At 48.4% G+C, this 14,870-nt stretch overlaps 1 protein-coding gene across 1 annotated transcript in view; it reads right to left on the bottom strand.

Annotated features, from left to right (window-relative positions):
• Nucleotides 1-2,680, bottom strand: part of LOC119340646 (nuclear intron maturase 1, mitochondrial-like) — a 5,671-nt gene extending 2,991 nt beyond the window's left edge. Inside the window, exon 1 of the mRNA XM_037612563.1 lies at nucleotides 270-2,680. Coding sequence (XP_037468460.1) covers nucleotides 514-2,625 — 2,112 coding nt within the window. The 5' untranslated portion in view covers nucleotides 2,626-2,680 and the 3' untranslated portion in view covers nucleotides 270-513. The remainder of the gene's footprint in view (nucleotides 1-269) is intronic.
• Nucleotides 2,681-14,870: the final 12,190 nt, after the last annotated feature.

Raw genomic sequence — 14,870 nt, 5'->3', positions numbered from 1 at the left:
TCATTAACATATTGAGTAAACTAGCATGTTAGTCTAACTGTGTAAGGCTTGAATAAGTGCCATTAACTTGTTAACAAATTGACTACTTAACTAGAAATGCAAATTTTCATTGTAATCCCAGCTTTCATAGTGTCACAATAACTACAAACAACACATTCTTACTACTGTAGAAACATAAGTTCGCAAGACATCAAACAGAAAAAGAATGGGATAATATGTCTCGTAATGATGTCAGGACAAGTACACAAAGTTACAACACATGAGTTTACCTCGAGATCAGGTGTAGTATTGTAGTACATGTTCAAACATGTACTCTTGAACATCCAAATATTTGCCCAATGATACATTTCTCGGTCTTTAGCTGGTAGGTCGTTGATACATCACCCATTAGTATTCTGCAAACACAATTAGGACTATTTGTCCAAAAATGTTCTTTGTTCAAAACAGGAGATCTGCTATGTGCAATCGATGTATCACCCATCAGTATCTCTACAAATGATATGGAATATAGGACTACTTATCCAACAGAAGTTGTGTGTCCCCATTGACAGCTTCACCATTACTCCTCCATTCATTTAATTTCTTTGAGACCTTGTTGTTATCATAAACACCATGAACCTTATAATGCCACACCATCTTCGATACATCATCCTGTGGTGAACTTATCTCCCGTCGTTTGATTGTCTTGTGAAGTTCGCAGAAGAACTTTGGATCTTGCAGTTTGATATACTCATGCAATACAAGCTCATGGTGAGGTACCCAGTTCCTAGGGAAAGTTGTATAATCACATGATGGAATTGATGACATGCGCGCAAATTGTACACCCTCAATAATATCAACAACCCCCATCCTCAAGAGATCAGAGTATTCTGGTGCATCATTGTTTGTGCTCTCCCTCAACGGGCAGCTGAGATCACGCGATGCAATCTTGTAAACCTTAGCACGGGATTTTAGTCTATACCTTGCCGCATAAAGCTTTGCCAAAGAGCTCCGTATAACATATGCGCAGAACCCTACAATCTTCTTCCGGTTGTCCGCATACCTATACCAATCAGCCATGGTCTCAAGAAATTTGTTCATCTGAGAATTAGTGTGCGCCTGCCCAGAGTACAGCATTGGTGAACATGGCAGTGGCTCAGGATCCCTGTCCCCCTTTACAAGCTCAAGCTTCCTGAAATGCCTTATGCACCTCTGCAAGCTTGCTGTGACAGATAACAATGTTCCAATACCTTTCTCACTCACAATGTTCCCTCCACTGGCAGTGTATCGCAAGGTTGGGTAGATGACCCGGCGAGCAATGACATGATCCAAGAATTCAATCCCCCTTGTGATGTGCTCAATCTCCACAGACGAATTCTCTGGCCTCAAACCAAATGTTCTCTCACAAAACTCCATTAGTTGCCTCCTTATCTCAACCACGTCCTCTCTCGGCCCCCGGACTCCAATCAAGACATGAGAGCCAAATCTAAGGAAATCCATTTTCCTGGTCTTCTCCCTCCCACTTGACGGAACAAACTCAGGCCAAGATGGATTATGGCATCCTTCATCGCCCGCCTCCTTCCATATCGAATCATGCCTTGATGGGCGGAAGTACTCGTTAATCCTCTCCTCCATCCACCAATCCAACTCGTTAAGGCACACATTGGCGAGCAATGGACTAATTATCCCGCAATGCCCATATTCCGGAATGTGACACGCCTGTTCTGGGGCGAACCCAAAGAACAGTCTCAGCCAATATGGGTCTGGCTTGGGCTCATCCTCATTAAGCACCTTCTTCTTCCTGCTCTTCCTGAGCACCTTCCTTTTCAGCCTCTTCTTGGTTAGTCCATCGAGATCCTTCTCCCTTGGCGGCACAGACCCGGGCCGGACGGGGGCGTTGAGCGCCGACTTGAGCAAAGACAGCACCTTGCGATCAGAGACGGCCTTCTCCACACAGGACAGAATGGTGTCTGACGATAAGGCGTCGACCACGGTTGTGAGGTCTGCAGTGATGAACCAGAGGTAACCGGCGAAGCCGGAGCGAACAGAGCGGATGGCGGTGTGGGGCCCGCGTCCAGGGCGGAAGGCGTGGGACTTGGGGGAGAATCGGGGCTCGAAGACGGGTTCGAGGAGCAGGAGGAGGAGCTCCTGGACGACGTGGTCCTGGAAGGGGGGCGGGGCATTGGCTAGGCGGGCAGTGAGCTTGCGGCGGGAAACGGGGACGGTGGAGGGGGCGTCGGCGGGGGAGCGGAGGAGGAGGTGGGTGGAGGCGCCCCAGGGGAAGGCGGGGTGGCGGCGGAGGGCGGCGGCGCGGAGGCGGAGGAGGGAGTGGAGGGTGGGGAGCGGGACGGCCTGGCGCGGCGGGAAGGAGCCAGTGGCGTGGGCGCAGGCGCGCTGGTAGGAGAGGAGCCAGAGGTCGAGGCGGGAGGCGTAGCCGGAGAGGTTGGGGAAAGGGGTGGACGGCGGGTGAGCGAAGGCGCGGCGCCACAGCGAGGAGAGGAGGTCGATGGGGTCGTGGACGAGGAGAGCGTAGGGGTCGGGTAGGGGGCTCTGGTCGGCTGGTGGAGGCGGTGCGGGGCGGCGCCGGATAGGTTGGATGCCGGTGGTGGGGAGAAGACGGCGAAGCGCTGCGCGCGGCGACGGCATCGGAGGGGAGGTTTTTGTTCGAACAGGTGGTGGGCGGTGACTGTGACTACACACACTCGGGTGGCCTGAGAGGCTGAGAGGCTAGGCTAGGCTAGGCGTCGGGCAAACCTGGCCATATGGGCCTGCTCGGCTCGGCCCAGCTGTAATAGGTCTGGCACAGCATGGCCGTGTCAGCCCGAGGCCTGGCCCCAGGGACCGGCCCGGCATGCCAGTTATAAAGGCCGGCCCGCGTTGTTTTTCGATCTTCTAGGCCGTTTGTTTTTCGGAAATTCAGAAAATTCCAAAAATTTAAAAAAAATAGAAAAAATCTAAACAGATAAGAAAAAAATATAAGTATTTTTTTCTAAAAAAGTAAAAATGTATAGGAAAAAAATAGTTACACGTCGGGCCATGCCTTGTCGGCCCACAGTTAAAAATTTTGTGTCATGCCCGGCCTTAAGGCCTGGATTTGGGATCGGTCTTGTTTTGTGGCGGCTGAAGGCTGGTCCAACCCTTTTAATTGAGTGTCGAGTCGGGCACGTGCCGGGCCGAAATTCCATGCTCATGGGCCGACCCACGTTGCACGCCTCATATGGCCAGGTTTTGCGACTCGTGATGATTTCACTGATCGGTTGTCTCTAGATCTGTCCAATCTAAGAACAAACCAAAATCCAAAATGTCTGGATTTACAACAAGATTTTTTGGCTTGTAAGAGCAAATCTACCCTAGTTATGTCCACGGACAACGTCTGCCCACTCCTTAAATGTTGGCCCTGGAGGAAATATGCCTTAGAGGCAATAATAAAGTTGTTATTTATATTTCCTTATATCATGATAAATGTTTATTATTCATGCTAGAACTGTATTAACCGGAAACACAATACATGTGTGAATACATAGACAATACATAGTGTCCCTAGTATGCCTCTACTTGACTAGCTCGTTAATCAAAGATGGTTACGTTTCCTAACTATAGACATGCGTTGTCATTTGATGAACGGGATCACATCATTAGGAGAATAATGTGATGGACAAGACCTATCCATTAGCTTAGCATTATGATCGTTACAGTTTCATTGCTACTGCTTTCTTCATGACTTATACATGTTCCTCGGACAATGAGATTATGCAACTCCCGAATACCGGAGGAACACCTTGTGTGCTATCAAACGTCACAACGTAACTGGGTGATTGTAAAGATGCTCTACAAGTGTCTCTGAAGGTGTTTGTTGGGTTGGCATAGATCGAGATTAGGATTTGTCGCTCTGTGTATCGGAGAGGTATCTCTGGCCCTCTCAGTAATGCTCATCACTATAAGCCTTGCAAGCAATGTGACTAATGAGTTAGTTGCGAGATGAAGCATTACGGAACGAGTAAAGAGACTTGCCGGTAACGAGATTGAACTAGGTATGATGATACCGACGATCGAATCTCGGGCAAGTAACATACCGATGACAAAGGGAACAACATATGTTGTTGTGCAGTTTGACCGATAAAGATCTTCGTAGAACATGTAGGAGCCAATATGAGCATCCAGGTTTAGCTATTGGTTATTAATCGGAGATGTGTCTCAATCATGTCTACATAATTCTCAAACCTGTAGGGTCCGCGCGCTTAACGTTCTATGACGATTTGTATTATGAGCTATGTGATTTGATGACCGAAGTTTGTTCGGAGTCCTGAATGAGATCACAGACATGACGAGGAGTCTCGAAATGGTCGAGACATAAAGATTGATATATTGGAAGGTTATATTCGGACACCAGAATGGTTCCGGAGTGATTCGGGTATTTTTCGGAGTACGGGGAGGTTACCAGAACCCCCCGAGAGAGTATTGGGCCTTCATGGGCCTTAGTGGGAAGAGGAGGCCGACGGACAGGAGGTGCCCCCCCTAGCCAAACCGAATTGGACTAGGAGAGGGGGCGCGGCCCCCCGTTTCCTTCTCCCTCTCTCTTTCCCTTCCCCCTTCTCCTACTCCGAAAAGGAAGGGGGACTCCTACTAGGTCTGGGAGTCCTAGGACTCCCCTCTTTTGGCGCGCCCCTCTAGGCCGACCGCCTCCTCCCTCCTCCTTTATATACAGGGGCAGGGGGCACCCCAAAGCACAACAGACAATCTCTTAGCTGTGTGCGGTGCCCCCCTCCATAATTTAACACCTCGGTCATATCGTCATAGTGCTTAGGCAAAGCCCTATGCCGGTAACTTCATCATCACCATCGCCACGCCGTCGTGCTAACGGAACTCTCCCTCGTCCTCAACTGGATCAATAGCACGAGGGACATCATTGTGTTGAACGTGTGCTGAACACGGAGGTGTACTTGGATCGGTTGGATCGTGAAGACGTTCGACTACATCAACCGTGTTACTAAACGCTTTCGCTTTTAGTCTATGAGGGTACGTGGACACACTCTCCCGTCTCGTTGCTATGCATCTCCTAGATAGATCTTGCATGATCGTATGAAGTTTTTTTGAATTACTACGTTCCCCAACAGGCCCATGCAACTACACTCATCATTTTCAAATTCTCAAATCCACGCAACCACATGCACATCGATCATTTGATGATACAAATACACAGGCGCACAGGAAGGGGATCCCCCTTGGAGGAGGTGATGCCTCTCCCTAGGTCAGCTGCACCAGGTGGAGTCACTCCCCAAAGCCTAGTCGCCCCATGTGGCTTGGGCACCAAGTTGTGGGTGAGGGGCACCCCGACAAATATGGGTTGTAGAGCCCATGCGACTGGCCTCCCACTTGAGCCTTGCCCTTGGGGCCGGCCCATGGTGCCCCTAGCATTTCCAGGAGGCTCCAGAGCCTTCCCATACTATCTGGGATTTATTTTACTTCATCTAGAACTTTCTAGTCTCCCAGTTTTAATTGGCTTTCTCTGAAATGCCACCGATTTCTTCGGAACACCTTCGGTTCTCTTTCTGAAACATTTTCAAACTTCCTGGAACTTTTCCGGTGAATTTGTCTCACAATCTACACTTCTAATTGTCAATAGATCATGATCCTTAATCAAGTGACCCCGTAGGTTCGGTAAAGTGTAGACATGAACCCGGAACTCCTTTCGATTCAATGATCAATAGCAAAATTGTGGACCTTTGTATTGACCCCAACACCCACTTGGATAAATATCGAGTGAATTTGTTCCCGTGTGCTATTCCCTTTGCTTCACAATACTTTACAAATCCCCTGGTGAGATTTATCGGCATCTCATGAACCAACACTTGCTCACTATGCAGTTTCCTTGTTACTGGTTTTGCTTTCTTTTCTCGTTCCGTGTTCCAGCATCCCTGTGAACAAGTCATGGTGTGTCTGGCTAGATGATGATGAGCACCATCACACCGAGAGGCCCTAAGAATATCTCTTCATCGTCGAAGGAGCAAATCCCAGTCTTAAGCTATCAAGTCCCTTGTCACACTTTTCTGATGTTGTCGTTATAATCACCCTATTACGCGCGACGTTTGACGAACCCCAAAATCCAATGTCCGGCATGAAGGAACTCGATACTCTAATGATATAAATAACTATGAAAATGTTAACATCTGTGTGATTATACTAATAACTAAATGACTATATGATCTCCTAGAATATAAATCGATTGGGTCAGTTCAACACATGTGTTCTTACAACAATGTGTCCTCAAAGTTGCTGGCATCCTTGTTACTAAACTATGCCCATGATCAGGAAAACAAAATCGTTATGCAACACTTGAGCTAGTCTTAGAGGCGAGACTACGAGTAATTTTACCGTTTATTATTCCACACATGCACATATATTTTTCTCTTAGCCTCGTAGTTATTGCAGACTCTAGAACCATTATAATTATAGCACAAAAATATATATTTATTACGTACATGAAAATAAGCAGTAGCTTTTATTATTGCCTCTACGGCATATTTTCTTCATACACAACTTGTCATCAGCTGCCACCATGTCTCTAGTTCCCACATAATAGCAACTTCACGAACAATACTCCAACTAGTTTGGAACACTACGAATACCCTCTCCACATCCTTCTGTTCGAGATATGCCCTTGAGCTGGTGGGATGATACTTCCTAATGTGCTTATGAATAAATGTAGTGCTTGGACGATATCAATGATGCATGTTGGCAAATTCACGATTTGTTTATAAGATCTCACATTGTATGATATGCTATAAATAGTCCCCAGTCGAAAAGTAATGTGTTGATTCACATCAAAACATACCGACATACAACACAATGGATGGCTTAGTGTCACTAGCCATGTAGTGTTGGATGGTAGCCGGGTTGCGTGAACCTAATCGTATGTGAGGTCGGCTATGAGAGACCGGAGCCGGGCTTAGATGGATATCAGGTCAGACAAACCCAACCATGAGAAGCGACATGTCATTTGTTAGTCTCTAGTGCGAGATGCATTATGTGTCCTAAATCCGAGTTTCATCGCGTGGACTCAGGATGGTGACCGACCTACTTTGGGCTGATCAAACGCTGCTCCCTAACATGGGAGTTATAAAGGTTGGTTACATGCTTGTTTAGACCCATGCCATGAGACATGGTCATCAATATGGGCCCTCATGTAACCCGACCTGGTAAGCATGGACATGCGGCAATGATTATGAGATAACCCGGTTTCAAGGTCGACATCAGAGGAACAAAAAGAGGTCGAACTGGAACAATGATGACCGATTCGCTTTGAGCCCGACAATGAAATAAAAGAAATAGAAGTGTGACACGTTGTACAAGTTCACCAAATCGGCTTCATTGTTCACTTAGAAGTATGACATGTTGTACACGTTTCATTTGGAGGGTGGCACATTTTGCTAGAAGCTGCTACCAACTGATCAGGTCGGATGTGGTTAAGTCAACTTGAACCTAAGGGGTCACACACTTAAGAGAAGAGACCTGCAAGGTCGAATCTAGCTTTGTAGGTTAGATTTGACTTGGGCCGAATAGACTTTGGATCGAAGAGTCTTAGTTCGTGTTGGTGAGCTTACTGTTGTCTTACGAAGTGGTGCCATTTATGCTAGGGCGAGGGGGCAGATTGTCCCCTTTGCTGACAGACAAATGGTACTGTGACCAGGTCAGCTCTTCTTGAAGTAGGCGAAGATTTCTCCCCATTGTGTTTGTTATTTCTCACATGTTGGGAATGCCTTGGTCATCGAGGGCGTCGGCGGTATCAGTCGCGGCATTTTCTGTTTTAAATTTTATCATTTGTTTGCCTGTTGCGTATCATTTGTTAGTTGTGCTCCCGAGCACCATGTATCCGGTTTTCAGGCTCCTGAAAGTCATTTCCTTCTTGAAGGCGTTGCTGTTGAAGAATCTCATTGTTCATGTGGTGTCAAGAGATGATTGATGCGAACATGGTCGTTGTTGTAGTTTGTCGATCGTTATTGATCGCTTCGAGGTCTTTTTCTTTTTCCACGCTTAGGCATGCTTTGGTCTTGTATGATTTTGTTATTTGTCGCGGTTTTTTGTGTGTGTGCCTTGGTGTTGGCTGTGTGCATCCTGGTTATGCAGAAGTCGGGTATGTGCTCATTATGTTTTGTATTCACTTGATGCTTCATTTTGAGTCAATAGAATCCACCATTTATTAAAAAAATCCAGTTCGACCGGGATTGGGTCTCATCCTTAGCTCCTCTACATGTGTTGGTTGGTCTTATTTTCTATGAAGCGGGTCGAAATCTATTTTCCGACGGCTGAAAGGTTTGCAAATAAACCATTGTAAGTGAAAACTTCGACTCATGTTTCACTTGCATCATTTCACTTTTCTTTTCTCAATAGAAACCGTGAAACTTGAAGAAGAAAATATTAGGCTTGCACAATCATCAGTCCCGAAGCTTAACTTGCATGCCACATGGACGGTAACACCGAGAGAGGTCGATCGAACGGCGCGATGATGCTGTTGCCGAAAGGCGTTGATGGAGCCATGGAGTAGACGCTACGGGACCAGCCTTGCTTAGATTATTACCAACTCTTGCATCCATCGAAGTCTATGGGAACTCACCAGTCACCGCCCGCATGAATATGAACCATTCATGCATGCTAATTGATCAATTTATTTATAGGGTTACTTGCATTCCCTTAAACCGCACGCTATAGCTCTAGTTCCATGCTCCAAAAGCATCACTCGGCAAGCTAGCAGTAAGCAGGCCGTAGGTCATTTTTCTCACTTGATAGGAGTAGGTCATTTTTCTCAAAAATAATTTTTTTCCTGAAACTGTTAGACCGATAAATGGGGTTAAACAAATTTAAACGGTGTGCCGTTTACATCCCAAAGCAGGTATGTAAATGGCGCGATGGACGGGCGCCGCAAAGCCAATTTAATATATTTTTTGTTAGCTTGATAGTTCATTTTTCTGGAAAAAGAACTTTCTTAAACTGGATAAATGGGCTTAAACAGTATGCCGTTTACATCCCTAAGCAGCTGCCCCTACCTTGCTCCGAAGAAACTCCGAGACATCGGGCTTTACATGCAGCTTACGCTTTGCTTAACCATGACTTACTCCAAGAAACTCCTTGTGAAAGAGTTCTCAAATTTACATTTCTCAGTTCCAAGCAGTAAGCTTGAAAACTGAAACAAGAAATGTGACGGCAAACCTGATGAAGGACCTTAACAGATGCTGGTGTTTACTAGAACAAAGACAGGAGCACCACAAATTCCCTCTGCTCACAGTTATGAAAGTACCCTCTCAGTATCAGCTCACTTCTGAGATGCATTGGCAAACAAATACCAACTCAGAACGTGTTTGGTTTGAGCTGACGCCGTAAACGGGACGGAAAACCCCCAAGTAAACAAATGTTTTCGACCTACGAAGCTGCGATAGGATAGGAGACGATGATAACAAGGAGAAGGTCAGAGTATTTAAATGTGCTGGAAACTGGGAGCATTGTCACACGACAATCGATCAGAATTCAGAACAGAGGGCTACCGAAACAATAACGAGAGCTCGCGTGCATTGCCAGGGCTCCATCGTCTTATTCAGAGCCCCCTGTTCCCCGCGAGTAACCGGAGAAGATGACGAGATTAAAGCCTCACCACATTTACACTTGCAAGAACCTCGTCAAGAACTGTTCTTGCCTTCTTGGAACTGGAAGTAGGCAAGAACTGGATCCTTATCAGTCGTCACGGTCGCACGGAGCTGCCGCATGTGTACAACTGTCCATCGGCGGCGGTGGCCGGCATGTCGTTGTGGCAGGCGGACGAGCCCGACGGCGGCACGAACCCCCGGGGCAGCATCCCCGAGAACGCCCACGCGCCGGTGCCTCCGCCGCGTACGCGCCCGCGGTCTGCTCTCCTCCTCCTTCTCCCGCCGACCGGTCGTCTCCCCGCGCCGTTCTTGGTCACGCCTGCATCGTGCAATGGCGTCGTCGCCACGTGGAAGTCCTGCCGCGCGCGCCCGGCGGCGACAGCGGTTGGCCCAGCTGAGGCGCTCGGCCCCCCCGCGGCCGCGAGGGCAGAGAAGGAGGAGAGCAGAAGAACGGCGGTCACAAGCATCAGAGCAAGAAGTGGGGAGTGCCGCTCGGCGGCGGAAGAAGCCATCACAGCGGGAGGAAGAAGAAGAAGGGCGTGGCGTGGAGGCGTACGTGCATGCGAGGAGAAGACGGCGTCGATGAGGGGGGCTCTGGTTGCTTTTCTTGTGGGGGTGCGCAGCAACTTGCGAGTGTCTGCATCCCTTATAAGGACGGGTTTTTAGTTTTGACCGGCATGGTTCTTTGAGCCAGGGGGCAGGCACCCGCTTAGATTCAGGCTCGAGTGAATTGAAATATGACAAGAGCTCATAAAACAGGGTCCATTAGAGCAATTTATTTTCCTTTGATTATACTGCACAACATCACTACACTCACATTCACAGCGCACGGACACACATGTTCAAAAAACGAGCATATCTTTTGATAGTGTTATGCTTAGTTGGAATGCCATTCTTCGAAGTGCCGTAATTTAAAAGTCGTGTTTCAAAGTAGAAGTGTGCCTCTTCGGTCTTGGCTTCCCCTCTTCTACTTCTCAAAATTCAGTTAAAAAAATTCCAATTATTTTACTCGGTTATTTCGAATTTCAAGCTTTTTACTTCAAATTCTAGAAGGTTCAGATATTTATCTTAACTCTAACCTTCAAATTCTAGAGATTAGACTTTTATCGATCCCGGTTTTTTTGGCAAAACGATGAGTTGAAACGTAAGTATAGGCTTGCCAAATGGGACATCATCTGTAGGCCCAAGGACCAAGGCGGTCTAGGCATTGAAAATCTAGAGATCAAGAATAGATGTCTCCTTAGCAAGTGGCTTTTTAAACTTTCATCCGAGACAGAGGCTACTTGGGCACAAATTCTGCGTAATAAGTATCTTCAGTCAAAAACTTTAGCTCAGGTGACGGTGCGCCCAACTGATTCACCGTTTTGGAAAGGGTTGATGAGAGTCAAGCCCCTCTTCTTTAACAGGACAAAAATCTTAGTTGGTGATGGAGCTACTACGAGGTTCTGGGAGGATACGTGGCTAGGAGAAACACCTCTGGCACGTCAATATCCCACACTGTATAACATTGTTCAACGTCCAGAAGTATACGTTGCAAATGTCTTACAGTCAACGCCTCTCAATATTAGCTTCCGGAGGACACTAGTGGGTGAACGATGGGAGGCATGGCTTCATCTTGTACGACGGCTGATGGATGTCCAACTGTCTCAGGATTCAGATAGGTTGTTTTGGAAATTGACAAAGGACGGTAGGTTCTCGGTTAAATCCATGTATCTGGATGTCATTAATACTAGTGTCATTCCTTGCTCCAGACATGTCTGGAAAGTTAAGGTACCTTTGCGAATTAAAGTGTTTATGTGGTTTGTGCATAAAAAAGTAATTTTGACAAAGGATAATCTGGCAAAACGCAATTGGGTGGGTTCTGCTAGATGTAGTTTCTGCGATTGTAATGAAACTATCAGGCACCTCTTTCTGGATTGTCCACTGGCTAAGCTTCTTTGGCGTTCGATTCATATTGCCTTCAATATTATTCCACCTACTTCTATCAATATGTTGTTTGGAACATGGCTTGATGGGGTAGACTTGGTTTTAGCAAGACTCATTCGTGTTGGCGTGTGTGCCTTGTTATGGGCAGTATGGAACTGCAGAAATGATTTGGTTTTTAACAGAGCAACGAACTTTCATTTTTTGCAGGTTATCTTCAGGGCCACAGCGTTGATCCGTATGTGGTCGCTACTCACTCCGATGGAGGACAGGGGGCATTTGGCTACTGCGTCTACCCGATGGGAGATGGTAGCTCGGGTTATTTTCAACCGGTTTGGATGGCGGTCATGTAATAGGATAGGCATGTAGTGCTCCTATTTTTTTGCCAGCCGGTTGTGGCTTTATGTTTACGCTCGTCTGAGCGGCTTGTCGTCTTTTTTACTTTAAACCTGCTGAAGACTTTGTGACACTCTTTATTTTAATATTATAAGCCGTATGCATCTTATTGATGCAGAGGCTGGGGTTGCACCCCTTTTCAAAAAAAAAAAACCTTCAACCCAAATACATGCAAATTTCAAACTATAGTCTAGAAAATAATTATTTGAAGAAACAATTGTCCTAAACGTCATGCAAAGGAGAGGAGAGGAAGCCTAAAGAAAGAGCGGCACCAACATGGAGCGTGTGTGGTAGAAGGATGAGATACATACTTGTTAGATTATGTATAGCTTCTGTACTTATGTATGTATTGTAACACATCCATTATATATAATGAGATAAGTCACCCCTAGAGGGTTGTGCTGGTTCCCCCAAAACTTATTGTCTTACATGGTATCACGCTAGGTTACGATCGCTTCCGCTTCCAAACCCTAATACCCGCACCGCCGTCGCAGCCGCCGCCGCCTTCACCGCCGCCATGTCGAGCGCCGCCACCACCGGTTCCACTGCTGCGGGGTTCCTCCCGGCCTCTCTTGCGGCTCTGCTCAACCTCCCGCTCGATGCCGTCGCCGTTCCGGCTCCGATCGGGACCAGGAGCATCGGCTCCGTCTACTCCACGCCGCCGGCGCCCTCGCTTGGGCGCGACCTCGTGGTCCACACCGCGGCGCCGCCGTCCGCTGCGGACTCCGCGGGCGTCGTCCCGCCGCTCCTGCCGCAAGCGGATCACACCGCCCCGCTGGCGGGGTTGGCGGCGTCCGCCCTGGCCGCGGGCCTTGCGGCGTCCGCCCTGGCTGCGGTCCCGCCTCCTCCCGCATCGGCTTCGGTGCCTCCGGCTGCCTCCATGGTGTTTGCACCCCAGGCAGCCCCCTCGATGGGATCGTCTTCGCCGCCGCCGTTTCACTTCGGTCATCTCATCACCATCAAGCTCTCCGCCGACAACTACATCTTCTGGCGTGCGCAGGTTCTCCCGCTCTTGGGGAGTCACTACCTGCTAGGCTACGTCGACGGATCGCTTCCCTGCCCACCCGCACTGGTAGACAGCGTGCACGGTCCGGTCTACAATCCGGCCCATCGCGTCTGGACGGGGCAGGACCAGGCGAACCTCTCCTCCATCCAGGGGTCGCTCTCGCCGGCAGTTGCCGGACTTGTTGTCTTCGCGAAGACGTCTCATGAGGCCTGGACCATCCTTGAGCGAACCTTTGCAGCGCAGTCCCAGGCTCGTGTCTCTGCACTCCGTCGTCAGCTTGGAGAGTGTCAGAAGCTTGACTCCACTGCCACTGAGTTCTACAACAAGGTCAAGGGCCTCGCCGACACATTGGCCTCCATTGGACAGCCCCTCACCGACTCCGAGTTCAACTCGTTTATTGTCAATGGTCTTGATGAGGAGTATGATGCCTTAGTCGAGATCATCAACGAGCGGGGCAACTCGACACCCATGCTGGCACACGAGGTTTTCTCTCGGCTCCTTCTCACTGAGCAACGGGTCGAGACACGCCGCTCCAGGGGCACTGGCTCCCTCTCGGCCAACGCCGCCACCAAGGGTGGCCGCTCTTCTTCATCACCCCGGTCTCCCTTGGGGCTGCCACCGTCGCCCGCCTCGGCTCCCCCACCTACTGCGACCTTACCGGGGGCTGGCGGTCCACGTGTGTGCCAGCTTTGTGGCCGCGATGGGCACTGGGCCTCCAAGTGTCATAAGCGCTTCCAGCGAAGCTTCCTTGGTCTTGGCAATGACGGCAAAGATACACGCAACAATGCCCGTCAGGTCGCCATGGCTGATCGTCCCGCGCCGCAGAAGCAACAAGGACACACTCAGTCCTACTCCATCGATCCACACTGGTACATGGACTCTGGGGCGACAGAGCATCTGACCAGCGAGATGGGGAAGCTTCACACTCGTGAACCCTATCATGGCTCCGACAAGATCCACAACGCCAATGGAGCAGGTATGCACATCTCTCATATTGGTCAAGCATCTCTTCTCACTAGACATGCCAATAGGAGTCTTCAGCTTCGCAATGTTCTTCGAGTTCCATCTGTGACCCGTAATCTTCTTTCAGTTCCTAAACTCACACGTGATAATAATGTGCTTTGTGAATTTCACCCTTTTGATCTTTTTATTAAGGATCGGGGCACGAGGGACATTCTTCTTAGTGGGCGGTTGTGCCAGGGCCTCTACCGTCTGGAGCATCCTGGCGTCGCCCGTGTTTTCAGTGGAGTTCGGGTCTCTCCGTCACAGTGGCATGCTCGTCTTGGTCACCCGGCCACACCTATTGTCCGTCATATTTTGCGTCGTCATGAGCTTCCTAGTTTGTCTAGTAATAAAGATGTAGCAGTGTGTGATGCTTGTCAGCAGGGGAAGAATCATCAACTTCCTTTTTCGGAGTCCAGTCGTGAGGTGAAACATCCTTTAGAACTTATGTTTTCAGATGTATGGGGTCCTGCTTAGACTTCTGTCAGTGGTCATAATTACTATATCAGTTTCGTTGATGCTTATAGTCGCTTTACCTGGCTTTACCTTATTAAACGCAAATCTGATGTGTTTGATATTTTTGTTCAGTTTCAAAAACATGTTGAGCGTCTTCTCAAGCACAAAATTGTTCATGTCCAGTCGGACTGGGGGGGCAAGTATCGCAACCTCAACTCCTTCTTTCAGTCGCTTGGGATAGCTCATCGTTTAGCATGTCCACATACACATCAGCAGAATGGTTCAGTCGAACGTAAGCATCGTCATATTGTTGAAGCTGGTCTTACTCTTTTGGCCCATGCATCTGTTCCATTTCGGTTTTGGAGTGATGCTTTCACCACTGCATGCTTTCTCATCAACCGTACTCCCACTCGTGTTTTAAACATGAAGACTCCCATTGAGGTTCTCCTTAATGAACAACCTAATTATACCTT

The sequence above is a fragment of the Triticum dicoccoides genome, chromosome 7B (genome assembly GCF_002162155.2).
Source record: "Triticum dicoccoides isolate Atlit2015 ecotype Zavitan chromosome 7B, WEW_v2.0, whole genome shotgun sequence".
Taxonomy (NCBI): Eukaryota; Viridiplantae; Streptophyta; class Magnoliopsida; order Poales; family Poaceae; genus Triticum; species Triticum dicoccoides.
Note: the sequence above shows the minus strand (reverse complement) of the source record. Positions and strands in the feature narration are given on the sequence as shown.